The 22,189-nt window shown below is 41.3% G+C and overlaps 1 protein-coding gene across 1 annotated transcript in view; it reads right to left on the minus strand.

Annotated features, from left to right (window-relative positions):
- The window catches only part of supt16h (SPT16 homolog, facilitates chromatin remodeling subunit), a 100,915-nt gene that overhangs the window by 57,821 nt on the left and 20,905 nt on the right, over window positions 1-22,189 (minus strand). Inside the window, exons 5-14 of the mRNA XM_084312337.1 lie at window positions 15,926-16,072; window positions 12,080-12,231; window positions 11,568-11,740; window positions 10,782-10,872; window positions 9,963-10,036; window positions 9,767-9,879; window positions 5,680-5,745; window positions 5,182-5,280; window positions 4,271-4,386; window positions 3,439-3,592 (exon numbers count right to left, since the gene is read on the minus strand). Of these exons, the coding sequence (XP_084168463.1) occupies window positions 3,439-3,592; window positions 4,271-4,386; window positions 5,182-5,280; window positions 5,680-5,745; window positions 9,767-9,879; window positions 9,963-10,036; window positions 10,782-10,872; window positions 11,568-11,740; window positions 12,080-12,231; window positions 15,926-16,072 (1,185 nt within the window). The remainder of the gene's footprint in view (window positions 1-3,438; window positions 3,593-4,270; window positions 4,387-5,181; window positions 5,281-5,679; window positions 5,746-9,766; window positions 9,880-9,962; window positions 10,037-10,781; window positions 10,873-11,567; window positions 11,741-12,079; window positions 12,232-15,925; window positions 16,073-22,189) is intronic.

Below are 22,189 nucleotides of genomic sequence, written 5' to 3' on the forward strand. Positions count from 1 at the left end.
GATGGCGTTTTCAACCAGGATGGCTCACGGATCACACATTTATAGACTTTTTGGAGAAACAGATTGACCTGTATTTTGAATGCAACAAGTCCCAGACCTCTGCTGGCATGAGGTGGGAGGCTTTCAAGGCTTTTATTAGGGGACAAATAATCTCTTTCACTAGCTCAAAGAAAAAGGCTACAAGACTTGAAATGGAGAAATTAGATCAGGATATAAAAAAAATGGAAACGGAAATTTATCATAACAAACATACGACTACAGATGCTCATTCAAAACTACTACTGCTTAGATCACAGTACAATGAATTAGCAGCTAACAAAGCCGCTGCCGACCTAATAAGACTCAAACAGTCCTACTATGATCAGGGGGAAAAGCCTGGAAAACTTCTCGCCTGGCGCATTAAACAACAACAAGCAGAAAGATCCATCAATTGTATTGAAGCCCCAAATGGTAGAACTATAGTGGACCCAACAGAGATTAATGAGGCTTTTAGAGTCTTCTATGGGAAATTATACAGCTCTGAATGTTCTCCTAACCTGGACATGCAAACAATTCTTAGACGACCTAGATATTCCCAAAATTTCAAAGGAGGAGAGTAGGGCTTTAGATCAAAATATAACTGGGGTTGAAATTGCTGATGCAATCGGCTGTATGCAGGCTGGAAAAGCAGCAGGCCCAGATGGCATCCCCATAGATATTTATAAGAAAATCCAAACTAAATTAATATCACCCCTCTTGGAGATGTTTCAGGAATCCTTCGAGAATGGTCTTCTCCCCACATCTATGAGAGGAGCCCTAATCACTTTACTTCCAAAACCAGGGAAACCTAATACAAAATGTGAAAATATGCGTCCAATCAGCCTCCAAAATTCGGATACCAAGATTATTAGTAAAATTATTGCAAGAAGACTGGAGGTCCTTCTACCTAGGGTGGTGGGGGAAGACCAGAATGGATTTATTCAAGGGAGACAGGGTTTTCATAACGTCCGACGTGTGCTCAATATTTTATATAACCACAAGGGGGCGACAGACACTGCCTTACTCTCACTGGATGCAGAGAAGGCCTTCGACCGTGTCGAGTGGCCTTATCTGTTTGAGGTGTTAACACGATTTGGCTTTGGAGACACATTCGTCAAATGGGTTAGATTGCTTTGTACAGGGCTTACGGCAGAAGTTCTGACGAATAGCAAGGTCTCTAAACCCTTTAAAATTAGTAGAAGTTGCCCACAAGGGAGCCCTTTATCGCCCTTACTTTTCATTCTTGCGATCGAACCATTTGCTATAGCGGTGAGGACGCACAGTGATATTCATGGGATTCGAGAAGGTCATATAGAACATAGGATAGCCCTCTTCGCCGATGATGTAATATTAATGCTAAAAAATCTACACAGGTCTATCCCAGCACTCCTAAGTCTTATTGAAACATTTGGGAAAATATCTGGCTATAAAGTGAATCACTCCAAATCATCTATAATGTTACTCAATGAAAGAGAGAGGGAGGATGGGCTTGTTTGTGCTTCTACTCTCAACTCAACAGATACATTCACGTATTTGGGAATAAAAATTGTCCCCGAGGTGAATAAGATTTCTCAGATAAACTATGACCCAATTCTGGAAGCTAGTACTTCTTCAATAGAGCGTTGGACATCCCTACCCATCTCAATTATCGGCAGGATTAATATTCTAAAAATGAATATACTCCCTAAATTTCTCTACCTATTCCAGAATATCCCTTTACCTCCCCCCTCGTCTTTGTTCACAAGAATCAAGAAACTGTTTACCAACTTTATATGGCAAAATAAACGCCCCAGATTACGTCTATCTCTACTTTACCTACCATATGACCGAGGAGGTCTGAAATGGCCAAATATCCAATGGTATTACTGGGCAGCACAATTGCGGACGATCATGTTTTACTTCTCATCGGAGAATCCCCCTGCTTGGATCCATTCAGAATCCTGCTCTGTTAAACCGAGCTTACCCTTGCACCGGTATTTGTATTCTGGAGACCGTAAATATCTGAAGAAAAATACAGACAACCCCATTATTTTAAACATGATAGATGTGTGGTTTGACACACTCAAATATTTGAATATAAATACGTCCCGATCCAGGTTCAGTCCTATTTGGGGCAATGCCAATTTTAAATCAGGGCAAAACGATAGTGGATTTAAAGTATGGGCTGAAAAGGGGTTAAGGAAAGTGCAAGACGTATACAGGGAGGAGGATGAAGTATTCATGTCCTTTGCGGAAATATCTACAAAATATGATATTCCGAAACATCACTTTTTTAAATATCTTCAGCTAAGGAGTTTTATATCATCTCAGAACCATTCATTGGATATACCGAACATTTCCATCTTAGAGGTAGCAGTCACTAGACACTGTTATGGTAAAGGTCTAATTTCAATGCTATACGACTTATTTGTATCTGGTTCAGATGAATCATCTGAATCAAAACTGAATCAATGGAACGAAGACATAGAGGAGGAAATATCTTTAGAAGAATGGAGCGTGGCATGTAAAGAGGCACAGAGTCAGACAGTCGGTAGCAACCTAAAACTTATACAATATAAATGGCTGATGCGTACATATATAACTCCTGTTAAATTGCATAAGTTTAATGATAATATTCCAGATACTTGTATTAAGTGTAGTGAGGCAAGGGGGACACTGTTCCACTGCATATGGGAATGTGTGAAAGTGAAAACCTTCTGGCAAGATGTTATTGATCTGATCGATCAAATCTTATCAAAGAAGTTGCCATTGAATCCCAAGCTTTTTATTCTTGGTTTATATCCTACCACCCCACATCTACAACGCAAAGAGTTTAGATTTATAGATATGTGCATATTACAAGCAAAACGTGTAATAGCTCTTAATTGGAAAAATGTTGATGGACCAAGAATTGGTATGTGGATTAAAGAAATGGCTTCAAATATGTCAATGGAAAAGATGGTGTATATTGTTAGACGTAAACAAAACATTTTTGATAATGCCTGGGGACCATTTGTGTACTTCTTAAAGCATAATACGAATGTTGGGAACTTGCTTCAACAAGAACGGGATTAGGGGGAGTACTGTGGGACAACTCTTATTATTGTGTAAAAACGACAAGAAACACCCTTTACTTAATGTGTAAAACATTTTGGTTGTATTATTATTTATTTATGTTTATTTTTTATTTAAATCTGTATCCTTCCTATGTGAACCTGTTTTTGAAGTTAATTATTATTTTGTGTGGGGTGGGGTTAGGGGAGGGAGAACGGGGTGAAAATGTTTGCTGAATACTGCTCTGCTGATATACATGTTGTAATTTGCAAACTAAAACCCAATAAATATATTGTTAAAAAAAAAAAAAAAAAGGCTCTGCTCTCTGGCGCCCCCTTGTGACAATAGCTCAGTTAACCCTGCTAAATTTCCCAGGGCATGGCATACCTTGATGGTGGCGATGTGGAAAGGCGTAGCGATGCCGAACACGGGCATGACGACCGTCTCGTACTTCTTGTCGATGAAGATCTTCATGTCCCGGATGTCCTTCTCCCTGGGCATCTGGGACACGTTCTTATAGGACACGTTGGACTTCCTGGCCCTGGGGAGGGACAGAGCGTTGAATGAGTAATTAATACAGTTAGAGAGATAAAATACACATGCTGTAGCAAATGTGCGCTTGAAAAGTAGTTCCAGTAGAATGGGGTTTTATGTCGTAAATTGCTCATTTTGGACTAAATATAATTGAGTACCATTTTTTCAGCTTCAGAAGTATAATTTGTTTTGTTTAGGTCACCCTCGCTGAACACAGCCAACTATGCTGATGGTTGAGCACCACTCAGCTACATGTGACTGATGGGCCAATCAGAGCAGCTAGATGCGACTGATGGACCAATCAGAGCAGCTAAAAGTGACTGATGGACCAATCAGAGCAGCTAAAAGTGACTGATGGACCAATCAGAGCAGCTAAAAGTGACTGATGGACCAATCAGAGCAGCTAGATGTGACTGATGGACCAATCAGAGCAGCTAGATGTGACTGATGGACCAATCAGAGCAGCTAGATGTGACTGATGGACCAATCAGAGCAACTAGATGTGACTGATGGACCAATCAGAGCAGCTAGAGGTATCTTCTTGTCTGTCTCTGGAGGAGATGGTAAGCACATCATCTCCCATAATGTTGCCGTGCTCCTCATAGAATAAACAAAGCCCAACTGCTGCATCTATGAAATGCCGTCGTATCGTTCATGTGAACCACCTTCTCCCTCCGTCACTCACTTCTGAATCTGTTCCTCTCCTTTCTGTTCCGTCAGACGCCGCCGGGCCTCCTCGTTCACCTGATTGGCCAGTTCCTTCTGGTGAGTCCGCCTCTTCTCCTCCGCCGTCATCTCATTCTGACCAATCAAATGAAACGAGGGTTTTTAGGCTCACACCAGAAACTTTGTCCAACACAATGGCTGCATCCAATTTCCCCATGTTACACACTAATTGCATGCGATTTTAAGTATGCGATATGTTGGCTACTGTATGTGAAGGAGATTTGTATGAATACTAAACATCTGAAGTATGGAGTGGATGGTCATTTCTATCCCACAATTCTTTACGCCGGGTAATTTTCAGTTCCAGGTCAGTAAGGATTTCCCAAATACACATCAACAACAACATGCTGCCCACTGAGACTTCCGTGTTTCTTTTTTGGCAAAACAGACAGTATATCCTCCTATATTGGACAGCTAGCGAAACTGAGATTACAAAACGACCAGTTCTCCTTCGGCGCACGCAAGTATGTTGTATGTCGCACGTACTGCACTCCGAGAGCTCCAACAGTATGTAGTAGGGCTGTCACTTTAACAAAAAAATCTAATTCTAAATTCGTTGCAGAATTGTAGACAAGTTCGAATTTCAGTTTTTTTACCATGGTATGTTTGGTATCATTCTTTTCAGCACAGTCTCACCTATATGACCAGACACTTTTTTTCTTTAATAATAATATTATAAAAAAAAAAAATGTATTCAAATTTCTCCCTTCAAGTTCGAATCTCATTTTTATGTAAATTCTAAATTCAAAAATAATGTGACAGCCCTAGTATGTAGTATGATCTACATACTTTATGTATGTAGGACACTTTGAATTCAGATGCAGCCACTAACTCTATGCAGACATGAACGACACACAGAGACACTCCTACCCTGGTTCTGTCCGTCAGCAGAGCGGCACCACGCGCTCCTTTACCCAGGAGCTCCTCCGCGTCATCCGCGTCTTCCTCATCATCGTCCTCGTCGTCGTTCTGTAGCACAAAAAGAACACATTTTGATTCATCAAAGTCCATGTTCCATGTTAACCCAGTAGAACTGTGATCAAATAAGATCACGTATTCCTTTATGGATCCCCTTGGGGGAATTGGGGATGGTTATGTGCCGAGAGGCGCTCATATGCAAGTAATTAAATGTTAAAGAGGGATAACAGACGAGGTCAGTTTTAAATTTCCAGAGCATCAATCACCATCTAATGGCACGGTGGCGCACTGCTGCCTCACAGCAAGAAGGCCCGAGCTGGAACCCCAGTAAGAGTTTTGCGCCCACACCAAAGGACATCCATGCTAGGTGTCCTGCCCCTGCTCGTATATAGTCAGGATGGGTCAAATGCAGCAGACAAATTTAAAAGGTTCAACTTAACTTAATCTTACCTTTAAGAAGATTCCCACGTTCTTGATCTTTTTCTTGACCGGCGTGAGTATCGTAGCAGCTTCCTCCTGTCAAGAGGAAACAGATTTCAGACTGTTGTGGGCGGATTAGCTGGAGACACCCAGGCAGAATGTCCGTTCCCAGGAGGGACAAGTCAAGTTTGCCCAGGTGCATCAAGCCAGCACAAATAAGGTGAAATGAGACTTCCTGTTTAGAGAGTTGCCTTTCAAAAGTAAAAGTGCAGATAGACCTTTTGATCATAGAAATGTTTCCACTCCTGCCTAGGGATGGGTATCGTTAGGATTTTATCGATACTACTACTCTTATCGATACTGCTTAACGGTTCGGTACTTTATTGATACTCTTATCGGTTCTTTTTTATTTGGCCAAAAAAACGATTTATTAAGAACAGAATCGACATTGCTTTATTATTCTTTTATATTAATGCACATAGCTACTTTTTGATCAATTAACACATTCCCTGCCATTGGTTATATCCATCAATATAGCCAGTCTGCCAGCACTGTAAGCCTATGGAGATGTTTACCTTCTTTGCAGGGCTATAACTTTTTAAATTGTATTGCTAAATTGACATTACTATGGCCCATTCAACATCGATTATCTATCGTTCAGGATGTAGGAACGTTATACTTTTTCATTCATACAAAAATACCTTCTAGAATATAAGTATGTTTTTATGGTTTTCTGCAGTAATTCCTAGAACGTGAGTTATAGGCCTAAACGCATATATAGATTATCGATTGCCGTTTATTCCCTAGACACGCTATATTAAAAAATTCAACTGTATATGATCGTATACGTATGCTTCATCATGCATGGAGGAAAGGGGGGGGGGGGTCGTTTATAATTCCCCGATCATCAGTAAATGCTTTATGTAGTATGGGTTGATTTATTGATCAGATGGTTTGCAGTGAAATGAATAAACAATTGGGCTGAAAATAACGTTATATTCCTCTTACCGTGCGTCAAAGAGACTGGCGGTGAAATATCCCAAGTATAGGACGTCGATCGCCTAGGTCCATTTCCGGTTTGTATGTCGCAATAAACGCTGAAATCATATCGATTATTACGTTTATAAAGCGATCCATTATGTACATCGTCTCTGTCGGGAGCCTTGCAACAATGTTGACGGCCGGATGAATTTAATCGACACACAGCAGCCACTTCCTGTTGTTCCGAGTGTAACTCGCCCAACCATCCACCAGGCGGCGGCATTGAGCCGTCGTTGCCTTCACTTTTAGGGTCCAGCTGCAGCGTCGGAGGTGTATATATGAATTATGAATGCCATGGCGAAAAAATTTAATATTGATCTCAATCATGCTGTACAGCGAGCTCTGGCGGTCAAAGCATGGCGGGCAATAACACTTTACAGCGTGGATGGCGGTGGATGTGTTAATACAAGCAGTCAGATAAATTAACTATTTTGGGACTTTCTATTTTATTTAGAAAGTTCGTCCCACCCAATACCCAGCTGTTAAAAACGGTTCAATACTCCATTTTATTAGTAGAGGCTGTGACACTCTGTCATCCTTCCTCTAGCTGCTAGCGTGAAGGGACTTCGGTCTTGGCTGGGACCGGTGGTGATAGAGAAAACGCGTGTTTTGGGGTGTTTTTCAATGTATGTGATGTATAGATTGGGGGGAGATGGTAGCATCTAAAGGTGCTAGGTCAGAGGTCGAAATGAGCAGGAGACAGAGCGAGCAGGGTGTTAGTGAGTACCACACTGAGCAGGGCAGAATGTTTTGAATTCCCCAGTACATCAACATTGATAACAGCAGCACAGAGCGAGGGAGAGGGGTGACATCCTTAATGAAACGGTAATGAAACGTTTTGAAATGTGTGAAAGGTTATTAGCAGTTGTCATGACAGCGCGTCGCATGACAACCAGGAGAGGGGCGGGCCGTCGTTGCTATGACGAAGATCTATAAGTCGAACAGTGTTTCCGGGTGTGAGGCAGACCAAGAGTGACTAAGGGCAGACTACAATCTGACTAGGACTGAGATCACACAGAAGAGACTCCCTCCCCTCGCGGGGAGAGGAGGGGAGGACTGACGTGGCACGACCACGACGACAGGCTTCTGGAATACCCACCAGGCCGCGAGGATCCCCGAGCGGGGTTAAAGGAGAGATCATTAGAATAGACTTTTCAAGGACAATACAATCTGTTAACATCTGAGCTGAGGCTTCGGTTTATGAAAATAAACAACGCTTTTCCTTGTAAGGTAGTACGTTGTCCAAGTGTCGAATTCTTACAAAGGTGGAGAATTATTATGGTTTGCGGATTGCACTAACGGAGAGAGATAAGGATTGTACAGCCAGTATATGAGACGTCAGGATCATTAAAATCACACAACGCAGAGGGATTGGATGGAGAGATGATAACACAAGAAGACGTGATACTGGCCGATTGATCAGAATCTAACAGGGAGGGGTGGGCTGGGACATTGTGGCTGCAGCCTCAGCCTGAAGATCTATAAAAAGTTGTCATCTTTCTAATATATTTGTAGCTAAACAATTAGCTAAGCAATTATATTTTATTCATTAGCCTATTCATAATAATTCGTTGTTAGCCTAGCTAACTCCGTATCTTGGCTTACCTGCAGTGGACGGAGATGGAACACTGCGAGCAAAGCAGTCAAAAACTGTGCATTTCTGCAGACTAATGTTATGTTTTGACAACAGCTGTTTTGACAAATTGCTTGTATTGCCATCCTTACTGGCAAATGTTTTATTGCACTTGTGGCAACGTGCGTCGTCGGCATCGACTTTCGTAAAGTGTACCCAGACTTTCGAGCGCTTCGCTCTCTCCGCCATGATGAGCGCAGAGCTCGGTCTGTGTGTGCTGCGCTTCAGCAGCATGGAGCCACGGACTGGCAAGTACCCGTATGTGTGAGTGTGAGCGGATCGTGACGATTGTGTGTAATAATGGCTCGCTGCGGCTCGCTTCTCGTGCAGACAGAGAGAGGAGAGATAGTTCGCAACGTTTAAATTCCTCGAAAAAAAAAAAAAAACTCATAATAATAATTTCTAGAGTATCGATAGCAGTACCGATAACGTCGGAACTTATCAATACTACGGTTTTATTTATTTATTAGTACCGGTTCCCGTTTAGAACCGGGGTCCGGGGGGCATCCCTACTCCTGCCATTAGTCAAATACTGAATAGATATCCAGTCACATATACCTTGCAACACCATACACCAATTTCATACCATATGTTATTTTGTTCCTCATTAATCTATACTGTGTCTCCAATGCTGTAAGTGTGTGTGTGTTAACCCCTTAACCTGTTAAGCCCTAGACCTCTTTTCTGAAAATCCGCCTAAAATACATACTTAAGTAAATTGAAGATCGCTCCACTTCTACAAGGTCTATTTGCATGTTCTTGGTATCTAGGGACAATTTACTCAAGCCTAGTAACAGACATAATATTTCTGACACTGGGAATACATTCCCTGAGATCCATAGATGAGACTTATTTTTAGGAACGAAAGAAAAACCCACACATTGGACAAAGTTGTATGCAAGCTATGTAAACTACAGCTGGCCTACCTTTTTTTCTTTATTGCTAACGCTATTTTGAGAGTTCTAGCGTCAAGAATGTAAGTAGCCTACTTTTCAGTATTTAGCACTTAAAAACTTGGATAATGAATAGAGACCGAAGCGTCATGCAGGTGGTCCCCAATGGTTTGTTATCATTTCCCGTTTCATGCCAAGGAAAATATATTGTTTCATGTTTACCACACATTGGTCAAGGCGCGTTGCTGTGTATGAATGTCCGTTCGATATTCCATAATTCTATTTAATTAATTTGATCTCGCTCCAAGAGACAGCCCGTTCTCAATCTAGCACCAATCTCTTCTCACGCACAGAGAGGAGGGGGGAGGGGGGGGGGGGTGTAGGTATGTTGATCTTAAGTAATTAGTTTGTTTACATTTTAAGCTAATTTTGACAGCCCTAGTGAGTGTTGTACCTCATTAATATGTACAGTGTCTAATGCTGTGAGTATGTGTTGTACCTCATTCATCTGTGCAGTGTCTCTAATGCTGTGAGTATGCGTGTGTTGTACCTCATTAATCTGTACTGTGTCTCCGATGAACAGGGCGTATTTCTTCTGCTCGTCTTTCTTCGCCTCTTTATTCACGAGGTCAGAAAAACCCAGACTGATACTCAACACCATGCCTGGGGAGATTAAAAACACATTTAGCAGCGAACTCAAAGCACCAAGTGTTATAGGAGACAAAGCAGGGTGATGGTGTTCTCACCTTTCTTCAGTTTGTACTGGTTTTTACCGTTCAAGACCAAGGAACCCTCTCTGAACTCAATTCCCATTGCAAACCTGCAGGGGACGATGGAATACAATGACAATGAGGCCAAGAGTGTGAGTGCGTTTGTATATTACACTGTCTCTGTTTTACCCAAGGTGTTTGTATATTACATAGTCTCTGTTTTACCCAAGGTGTTTGTATATTACAGAGTCTGTTTTACCCAAGGTGTTTGTATATTACATAGTCTCTGTTATACCCAAGGTGTTTGTATATTACATAGTCTCTGTTTTACCCAAGGTGTTTGTATATTACAGAGTCTGTTTTACCCAAGGTGTTTGTATATTACATAGTCTCTGTTATACCCAAGGTGTTTGTATATTACATAGTCTCTGTTATACCCAAGGTGTTTGTATATTACATAGTCTGTTATACCCAAGGTGTTTGTATATTACATAGTCTCTGTTATACCCAAGGTGTTTGTATATTACATAGTCTCTGTTTTACCCAAGGTGTTTGTATATTAGAGTCTGTTTTACCCAAGGTGTTTGTATATTACATAGTCTCTGTTATACCCAAGGTGTTTGTATATTACATAGTCTCTGTTTTACCCAAGGTGTTTGTATATTACATAGTCTCTGTTTTACCCAAGGTGTTTGTATATTACATAGTCTCTGTTTTACCCAAGGTGTTTGTATATTAGAGTCTGTTTTACCCAAGGTGTTTGTATATTACATAGTCTCTGTTATACCCAAGGTGTTTGTATATTACATAGTCTCTGTTTTACCCAAGGTGTTTGTATATTATGGAGTCTCTTACCCAAGGTTTTTTGTGAGCTTGGATACCAGGTCTGCCTTCTCTTTTTTCACATAGTCCAGAACGGTGTTGTAGGCATCGCCGATTTTGACCCCTGTACAGGAGACGATACCCAGATTACACACAAAGACATACAGTCCTCTGTCTAAATAAATACATTCATGGACAGACAAGAGCAGAGTATCAAAACCATGCAATTATCTACACACAACCTAACACACACCTGCTCTACACACAACCTAACACACACCTGCTCTACACACAACCTAACACACACCTGCTCTACACACAACCTAACACACACCTGCTCTACACACAACCTAACACACACCTGCTCTACACACAACCTAACACACACCTGCTCTACACACAACCTAACACACACCTGCTCTACACACAACCTAACACACACCTGCTCTACACACAACCTACCACACACCTGCTCTACACACAACCTAACACACCTGCTCTACACACAACCTAACACACACCTGCTCTACACACAACCTACCACACACCTGCTCTACACACAACCTACCACACACCTGCTCTACACACAACCTAACACACACCTGCTCTACACACAACCTAACACACCTGCTCTACACACAACCTAACACACCTGCTCTACACACAACCTAACACACACCTGCTCTACACACAACCTACCACACCTGCTCTACACACAACCTAACACACACCTGCTCTACACACAACCCAACACACACCTGCTCTACACACAACCTAACACACACTCTACACACAACCTACCACACACTCTACACCCACCGTGTTTGAGCTCTTTGAGCAGCTCCTCCTCCACCAGCAGCAGGAAGTTGTAGTTGTCCTGCATGTCCTGCGGGGGGTCCACCATCAGGGTGCGCACCAGGTTGGCGCAGTAGGACTTGTAGCGGATCCCCATGGCACATGTGATGGCACCAAAGTGCATGTGGTTCTTATCACTGGCAACAGAGACAGGACATCGCAGATTTAAACTTTTTTTTTGAGTTTCAAACATAAAAAAAGGCAAACATGTACAACTTCTCAGTAGCTGCGGGCCGAAGACTAAATAGAAATCACTTTTCAAATGCAAGCACACTGTATACAGTCACCACAGACCAGCGAGCGTTGAAACAGACATGAGAGTTTCATTGTATTTGTCTAAGGTTTTGAATGTGAAGAAAATACACGGGCGAGTTCAAAGCGAATGGAACTCCGGCCAGGCGGGTCTGCAGTACAGGCCGGTGAACGGAGCGCTAAGCGGAACCTACGGAACCTACTGCGTCTCCACGGCGACTTACCTGACGACGCTGAACTTCAGGCTGTAGTTCCCTCCGCTCTGGATGATGGGAGGGTAGCACATCTCCACCGTGGAGGGGTCTGCGCCGCCCAGGAACTTCTTCTCCTCTATCGCCTTCTCGACCGACTCTGCCAGCTTACTGTGGCGTACTTTCTGTAGGGGGGGGGGTTACGGGGTCAGGGAGGTGCATAGATTTTTATTTCATTCATTTGTAAGGTCCTTATTGGCAAGCTACCTCCTTATACTACATCATTATTGGAATGGAATTTTGGAACCCGTTCTAGTGACTGGCTGGTCCTCAAGGTCCCTCGAGTTCTCAGAACAGGGTCAATCTGCTTTTTGCTATGATGCCTCTAGCTCATGTAGGGCCCTATAAAATCAGTTTTTATCTTTTCCTGTTTTCGGATTTCTCGGTTTTTAATTTTCCTGTTTTCGGATTTTACGTTTTTTTACTTTGGATTTAACCAAAAAAAGTATTCAAAATTATGTTTTTAACCAACTTTAATAACAGTACATCTGCAAACAGTGCCAGTGCAGTTATGAGGTTTTTTTTTCTTCAATTCAGTTCAATGCAGTTCAACTGCCAGTGCAGTGCAATAACTAAATAATACAAAATAATAATTTGTTTATAAGAAATCAGAAAGAAACTCCAATGTAATTTATTTCAAAGAGATGTCTTTTACAGGTTGATGCTTCTCCCCCTCTCCTCTCGGGCCGACATCACCATTGTGATACATGATGGTTAGGGTCTCTGGCCGACATCACCATTGTGATACATGATGGTTAGGGTCTCTGGCCGACATCACCATTGTGATACATGATGGTTAGGGTCTCTGGCCGACATCACCGTTGTGATACATGATGGTTAGGCATGAGGTGTTTTCCTCAGTGAGGGATTCTCTTTTATCGGTCAGCAGCGTTTTGTACTTGCTAAAGCTTCTCTCTGTATAATAATTAAGTTTAAATATCAACATTATGTGGCCATCCTCAGTAAATACTAGTAACTCCTCTGACATCATCTGGTCTTTCCAAAGACCAGATATGGGACGGGCGCTCACGCACACACTTAGAATATTTCAGCTAATGAAGTTAAATCAACTATCCAGTTCGTTTTTATAGTGTAACGTTTGGCTACTCCGTAGACCGTGCCACATCATCGTTTTAAAGTCGTAGTGGACATCGATTTATATGAAAACAGATTTATGTATAATTTAAGCAAATTCCACACCCTTCCGTGATAATTCTGAATTCCGTGTTAATACCTCAATTCCATGAAATCCTCCGCGATGGTGGATTCCATAGGGCCCTACTCATGGAATGAACACCAACAGTCCTTAAAGGAAAACTCCAACATTTTGGGAAATTAGCTTATTTAACATCTTCCCTGGAGTTAGACAAGAAGATGCATACCTTTTTTGTCTGTGCCAGGGTTTCCGTTGTCCGGTAATTACCGGTATTTGACCGGCAAAATCTGTTGAAGTCCGACATATTTAATCTCTCCGGTCTTAATGTCCGGTGAAAATAATTCCCTCTAAGCACAATTTGATTATTTGAATTATATTAAAATAGGCTAAAATTAAATAGCCTATGCGATGAACGAAACAATCATTACATTTGTTTCATCGTTGCTTCACCAAGCAGGTATAATAATGTTGTCAGCGGGAGCTTGCTGCTAGATTTGCGACTGTATGCAGCTGCAGAGCCGGAGCTGCACACCAGCAGTGCCGGCACAGTGCAGTACTCCAATTCAGCCATTGGCAATTCAGCTGTTGGGTGGGGGGCGCTGCTGAGCGGTCCCCAGATAGAGCCTGAAAACAGCTGAATCTGCTGCTCTGCAGCGACATACTCTCGCAAATAAGTTGGGAGGTAGAGAGTCATCACGCAAACCCACGATAATGTTGCCGACTCTCTCTGCCAAAATTCTCAGTTCTTCGCTTGATATAATTAATACAAATGTCCAATATAACGGAATTCGTTAGCTCATAAAAATGTGATTATAACAGACTGCTGTTTATTAATGTCGGGCGACTGCCCACAGACACCTATTTGATTTAAAGTCGGCAGCAGCACAGTCTCGGAACTTATTTTATTTGGAATATAATGACTGTATATGCAAAAGTAGCCTCATGCCTTGAGGATGTCATTCTTTATATAGCCTGCCTATCAATTGTTTTTAAGTTCAATAAACTCTGACCGGAATTTCTCTCATTTGACCGGTAGATTTAAATCTACCGGACCCTGAGACCGGCAACAATTTTTTCTAACGGAAACCCTGCTCTGTGCATGCATTAGGCTTAGGGAACAGCCGCTCCGTTAGCGTAGCTTCATCACTGGAAGTGGGGCAGAGTTGTAGCCTCAAGTTCCCTACAGTCACGAAATACACTCCAAATACAACTCCAAAACGTTCCTGTAAACATGTTGTGACCTGTGTATTTACCACGTGGAGAAATAAAAAATTATTGAATTAGACAATTACGTTTTCTAAGCAAATATACTCTGAACTATTTTTTGCCTAACCACTCCTCTCTGGGTGCAGTCAGTGATTTCAACATGAAGCCGTGTTTGTTGACATAATCATTCATTCAAAGGATCCGAACCGATTGAAGTTTATGGATACCATGACTTAAAATCCTCTTACCTTGACGATTAAAAGCCTCCCCAATTTAGAAAACAGTATTCCAATGGCTGGTCTTGATAGGCTGCTAGCTAACGGAGCTAACCAACAAACACAGAAACGGGCGGACACTAAAGCAAATAACGAGAGCAATGACTTCCTATCTGGGGGGTTTCAAAATAAAAGAGCGACGTCTATAGCAGCGGAATACGTTTATTTTGTACATTATCTAACGTTAACACAAACCTAAACTAACCGGTTCTGTGTTTGTTGGTTAGCCTATCAAGACCAGCCATTGGAATACTGTTTTCTAAATTGGGGAGGCTTTTAAATCGTCAAGGTAAAAGGATTTTAAGTCATAGTATCCATAAACTTCAATCGGTTCGGATCCTTTGAATGAATGAAAATGTCAACAAACACGGCTTCACGTTGAAATCACTGACTGCGCCCAGAGAGGAGTGGTTAGGCAAAAGAAAAATCAGAGTATATTTGCTTAGAAAACGTAATTGTCTAATTCAATTATTTTTTATTTCTCCACGTGGTAAATACACCGGTCACAACATGTTTACAGGAACGTTTTGGAGTTGTATTTGGAGTGTATTTCGTGACTGTAGGGAACTTGAGGCTACAACTCTGCCCCACTTCCAGTGATGAAGCTAAGCTACACTAACGGAGCGGCTGTTCCCTAAACCTAATGCATGCACAGAGACAAAAAAGGTATGCATCTTCTTGTCTAACTCCAGGGAAGATGTTAAATAAGCTAATTTCCCAAAATGTTGGGAGTTTTCCTTTAAAGCTTGAGATCCTCCCCTCTGTTGCAGTTAAAAAATCTCCAACCTTTGTCAATCAAAGTTGTACGTGTTTTAATGTATTTGTTATCCTTACTTTACTCGTTATGATTTGATATGCTATATGCTTTTTCTTATTTCTAGGGCTGTCAGTTTATCACGTTAATTAGATTAATTAATTACACCGCAAATTAGCGTGTTATGAAAATTTACTCAAAATTAATAAAAAAATATATATATATATATTTTTTAATCTCATTCATTCCATAAGAACGTAGAATACACATTTACAGATTTTTTTAAATATGATCCATTTGCATGTTCTTGGTATCTGATTCTAGCGACATCTATGGATATCAGGGAATGTATTCCAAGTGTCAGAAATACTGTGTCTGTTACTAGGCTTGAGTAAATTGTAATGAACCAAAAGAGAATCCTTCCTCACCTCGTCTGCGTCCACGATCTCCATGACTCGCTCCTTGAAGAACTTGGAGTAGACCTCGCTGGTGACGGCGGCGGCCTTCTTCATGAGTGCCAGCTCCCCGTCCTCCTTGACCGCCATGGTGTACGCCACCACCGCACTGATGTCCACCTGGATGGAGGGAGAGGAGGAGAGAAAGTGAGGAAGAGGAGGAGCAAGAGGGAGGGTAGTGCAGAGGTCCTTTCAGACGGGACACGGACCACTGTGCCTTAGTTGAAATCGTTTCCAATGGTAAAAGGTGCATTTATATAACAGCTTTTATCCAACGCGCTTTACAATTTGTTCCTCACATTCACTCGCACATCGACTGCGGAGGCGACCATGCAAGGTGCCAACCTGCTCATCGGGAGAAATTAGAGGTCAAGTGTCTTGCTCAAGGCTACTTCCGACATGCTGCCCGGGAGGGGCAGGAATCAAACCGGGAACCTCCGGATTACCAGACGACTGGTCTACCTGCCGAGCCACTGTCTGTCACCCCAATGGTTTGCAATAGGGTCCAGCTGCAGCCCTGGAGAATCCTCTCACTGGCAAGCTTGTGCCAGCCACAGGACGCGCGCTGATTGGCGGAAAGTACGGAAGTTTCTCGAAGGCAGCCACAAACCTGCGCTGTTTTAAGTGAGTGTGGGCTGGTTTTGATTGATTGATTGGGTACAGAATGGGTACAATACAGTACAGCTCAATACATACAATTGTTAAGGGGATGCAGACCAGAGAAAGACTTTCATCTTGTTTACATCAGGGTCCCCCATTTTCAATTCATCATAACATACAGATTAGGGCTGACCTTCGAAGCTTTTTTTGGCAATCGGAGCCGAGCTTCGATTTTAATTCGAAGCTTCGAGAGAGAAAAAAAAAATGTTATATATATTTTTTGTAATCTTATGTCGTGGGACTTGTACAGCACTTTAAGTAGGGCCCTTTCGTGACTGTGACGCAGCCAACAAGGTTTCACTCGGCTGTGTGATTTAATTCAAGGTGGATCGCTGTCGTCGTTTGAACAACTTCAGATTTCATGGGAACTACCAATCCCCCAAATCAAGAATGTTTAAGATTAGGGATGCCCCGATCACGTTTTTTGCCACCGATACCGATCACCGATCGTCGTGAGCCATATCGGCCGATACCGATCCGATCGTTTTTGATTAAAAAGACATTCAAATTTATTTTATATAAAAAGTTTTTTTTTTTTTTTTTTTATAAAATATATATATTATATAATTAGACTTGTACTTGTATTATCTGCGAGACATCGCCACCACGCAACAAGTCAAAATGCTCGCTATCTGCAAACAGCTCCACTGTCTGTGTGTACTCTAGTAGCCTTCAGCTCCAAAAAGGATTCTCCGGCGCTGCAGCGGGACCCTATTGGTAACGTTATGCTTTGGTCATTTCACATTCAGCAAGCCCTCAGCTCGAATACGCATTCAATCAATGTTATAAGACATTGATATCAGGAGCCATCTGTAGCTACTGCTAGCCGGCTAGATGACGTTAAGACAACTATTTAGTTCAATCGGACATTTCGTTTTGAACTGTGAACTAACGTCAGCTAACGCAAGCTAACGGAGATATCAACATGGACTACTAGACTTCCTGGGGCATTTGTTGATATCCGGAGCTATCAGTAGCTAGCCGGCTAAATACCGTTAGACAATGCCTACTAAAAGTGAATAGTTGACTGGGTAATTTTGTTTAAACAGTAACGATAGCTAGGTAGCTAACGTTAGCTCAGGTCGAATGCACTATCTAGACTCAGCAGAGGAGGTCCGCCTCCTCTGTGTTTACAAACTCTACACGGGTACGGGCGGGGCTAGGGAGGAGGAGCAGTTTGCAGGTCCTGTGCGTCTGAGACAAGCGAGTGAGATATCCACTTGATCAGTTTCCGCGATCGGCGAATATGACTAATTATCGGAATTCCCCGATCGCATATTTATACTGATTATCGGCCGATAACGATCGGTGGCCGATCGATCGGGGCATCCCTATTTAAGATGAATGAAGTAAGATTTTGATTATTTGAAATATGGCCTGTGTAGACTAAACTATGCACAGAATTATGTCAGTCTACAAGGTCCGGATTCTACATGGTCCGGCAATGTAGACTCCACTACAGACAAATTATCAGTGAATGTTCATGCATTTTTAAGAAGGGCAACTTCCACAAAAAAACAAAGAACTCACCAAAACATCTCAGTAGCACCTTATCTAAATGTTCCATTTCATATATGGAGATTCATATTTATTTATGTATTGCATGCATTTCTACATTTTATTGCCTATTTTGTTTATTCATCCCAGTATCTTTCTTTCTTATGTGTGGAATTCTACAAGGCATGTAGGTGTATATGTGTTTGAGGATGATATCCTTCAAACAGGCAATAGTGATGATATAATTTGGGCAGTGCTGAGCCGAGTTACTTTCCTCCAGTGTATTTGTCCCCCGGCCCCACCCAATGGCCCCATGCGCGCACACACACAGAAGTATATAAAAAAAATAAAAAATGTAAAGGGGAACCATCTTATAAATGGCCTTTTTCAGTGTTTAGCATTGTTTCCTAGCTATGTGGACTTATATTAATATGATCTATGTCTCTAATTCTCATATTGGCGCATTCTTCCAATTCTCCTCTCACAATATTCACCCTCACTGAACTGAGTCATCTGAAAATGTGATGATTTGTGATGTCAGAAAGACACCGCTGCATGTTAATGTCCCAGATGCCGCGACGCGCGACGGCCACACACAGTGGTTTAGGAGCCCAGCCTCAAAACAGCTTAAGATCTTCAGGTAGAAAAATGCTGTTTTTGAGGACTTGATTAGAAATACAAAACGATGAATTAAAAAAAATATATAATTACAGAGGTGTTCCATAAACACAGGAATTGTGTAAAAGTGCCCAAATAGTGAAAGAAATAGTAAAATAGTTCCCCTTTAACTTCGATCTTTTTTTTTTATGTTCGAAGCTTGTGCCATCGAATGAAGCTTTGAAGCTTCGAAGTATTTAAGACAGCCCTAATACAGATAGACAATACTGCTATATCTAGACATTTATGACCAGTGATGCCACTAACGCGTTACTAAGTAACGCCTTACAGTAATCAGATTACTATTTTCGGGGAAAAGTAATCAAACGCGTTAATCTTTAAAAGCCAGTAATCTGATTGCAGTTACTTGTCCAAGTGGCTGTGCGTTACTATTTCGTTACTATCTCATCATAAATTCATAATGCAGGCGGAATGCAGTATTTTATTTCGTTTTAGACAGTAAAAAATATACGTTTGGAGCTGTATTTCCTTGTATTGGGGGAGTGACGTCACAGCACGCAACCTCACGCTGTTCCATGCTGGTGGGCGCGGCTGTTATTGTTATTATCAGGCTCACCAAAACTAGCGAGCTAGCAGGGAGACGTTCACGCTGGTAACGCTTTCTTGCAAACAACCAACAAACAAACAAACACTATGCGGAGGAAACAAAATACTGTCTACCGCATCTGGAATATACAGCACAGCACGACCAAACGGATAGAAAAAACCAAACCCGAAGCATCGACTTCTGGATTTCTTTACTGGATTTAAACCATAGTGCAGGTATGTTCCACCTTTGAGTTAAACATCTTTTGCATTGCACTATTCATGAACATGGAACACCATACTCACACACACCTCCAATGTACAGCCCCACCCCACCTACCCAACCTCCCCCAATGCACAGTTTCTATGTCAAATGTGTATACACTCTTTTTCTGGATTTTTTTAGTATCACAAACAGTACTGCATTTGAAAATCTGGTATGTCATAAATGTATAGATGTAGCAGTACTGTCTATCTGTATGTCGTGTGTGTCATGATGAATTGAAAATGGGGGACCCTGATGGAAACAAGACGAAAGTCTCTCTCAGGTCTGCATCCTCTTAACAATTGTATGTATTGAGCCGTACTGTACTGTACCCATTCTGCAATCTGTTAATAAACTTTTCAATCAATCAATCAATCAATACTGCAGTATGTAGGTTGTCAGTAGCACACAATAATAAATAATAATAATAATAATAATAATAATAATAATAATAATAATAATAATAATAATAATAATAATAATAGCATAGGAGGAGCAGTACCGTTTAATAGACTGTTTTTTAAGAGCATGAGCTTCAGATACTGGATAGACCTTCAAACATAAAGAACATTTTCTTGAAGTATAACACTCCAACCCATCAAGTGCTCCTGTGGAATGGCTTTTTAGTCTGGGAGGGTTGGTGCTCACGCCTAGAAGGAACAGACTTTCTGACAAGAGGTTTGAGAAGATTCTGTTACTGAGATATAATCACTGGTTTACTCACCCCTCTCCCCTGTTTCACTAGGAACATTAGAACCATATCTGAATAGGGCAGGCCTCAAAGGTAGGCTACATATCAGCCTACATGTGGTGTTATTGACCATTTATCTTTTGTGAAATCTATAGATATATAGATAGGCCTACCTGCCCCATTAGTACATTTTACTCAAACTGAGTACATTTTACAATTTTTTTTGTCATTCTTATGTTGTGGCAGCAGCAGGGACGACGACTTCGTAACCTAGTTACTTTCAAAGTAACTAAGTTACTCTGATAATCAAGTAATCAGTAAAGTAACTAAGATTACTTTTTAAAGGAGTAATCAGTAATCAGATTACTTTTACAAGTAATCTGTGGCATCACTGTTTATGACATACCAGATTTGCAAATACAGTAGTTTCTGTGATACAAAAATAGCCTAGAAAAGAGAGTACGTATATACATTTATAATAATAACTTTATTTGTATAGCACTTTTCATACAGAGGTTGCAGTTCAAAGTGCTTCACAACAGTAAAAAATACAGGCATACGCGGGCATAAAAAGATAGAGAGGTAGCAAGGTATGGCAAATCACAGTGTTTCACATTAGGATCTAGCATACCAATAGGCTCTCCGCTTACAGTTTTCAGTAACACAAATAGTAAAAATAGTTTAAAATGATTCAGTTTAAAAATAGTCAAAAAATTTTAAAATAGAACGGACATAAAAAATACAGGCATGAGCGAGCATAGCAAGGTATGGCAAATCACAGTGTTTCACATTAGGATCTAGCATCCTAATAGGCTCTCTATTCAGTAATACAAATAATCACAGTGTTTCACATTTGGATCTAGCAGATAATAAAAATAGTTTAAAATGATTCAGTTTAAAAATAGTAATCAGTAAGAAGTAAAAAGTGCAATAACCGACACATGAATTTGATAGGCAGTGTATAAGAGTAGGCAGGGTAAGAATAGTGCAGGTAAATACAAGTTGTGTCAGGATATCCCTGATGTTTCCTCTTGCCACTAGGTGGTAGCAGATATCTATCAGTGAAATGCCTGAGCAAAGAGAGAAGCTGTCTTTTAAAGATGTCTAGCGAGTTGGCTTCCCTGATGTTTTGGGGTCGTTTGTTCCATAGTTTTGGGGCATAGTTGATAAAGGCTGCATTACCGATCCTCTTTTGACTGCTTCTGGGAGCCTCTAGTAGTCCAGCAGTATACATTTGATGTAGAAACCAGGGTTTCAGTTAGAATTTTTTTTTGCAGGTCTGAGTGTCCGGTAGATTTCAATCTACCGGACAAATGGGATCAATTCCGGTCAGTTTATTGAGCTTAAAAACAATTGATAGGCCTATATAAAGAATGCCATCCTCAAGGCATTTATAATATTTTAACTTAAAACTAGGCTACTTTTGCGTATATACAGTCATTAATATATTCCAAATAAAATAAGTCCCTCGAGACTTCGTGCTGCTGCCGACTTGAGGTGTCGGTGGGCAGTCTGCCCGACATTAATAAACAGCAGTCTGTTATAATCACATTTTTATGAGCTAACGAATTCCGTTATATTGGACATTTGTATTAATTATATCAAGCGAAGAACTGAGAAATTTGGCAGAGAGAGACAGCAACATTATCGTGGGTTTGCGTGATGTATATCTCCACCTCCCAACGACTTGGTGCTGGTCATAATGTCCGGTGAAAATAATTCCCTCTAAGCACAATTTGATTATTTGAATTGTATTAAAATAGGCTCAAATTGGCGGTTAGGTGGCCGAGCGGAGATTGCGTTCGTCGCCAACCCCGGAGCTGCGAGCTGGATTCGCCTGTTCGAATCCAGCTCACAGCTCCGGGGTTGTCACCAGCTTGGCTGGCCGTTCACACTAATACAATTGGCTGTATTAGAGGGT

This window comes from Notolepis coatsorum (assembly GCF_963971535.1).
Source record: "Notolepis coatsorum genome assembly, chromosome: 4".
In the NCBI taxonomy this organism is placed as follows: Eukaryota; Metazoa; Chordata; class Actinopteri; order Aulopiformes; family Paralepididae; genus Notolepis; species Notolepis coatsorum.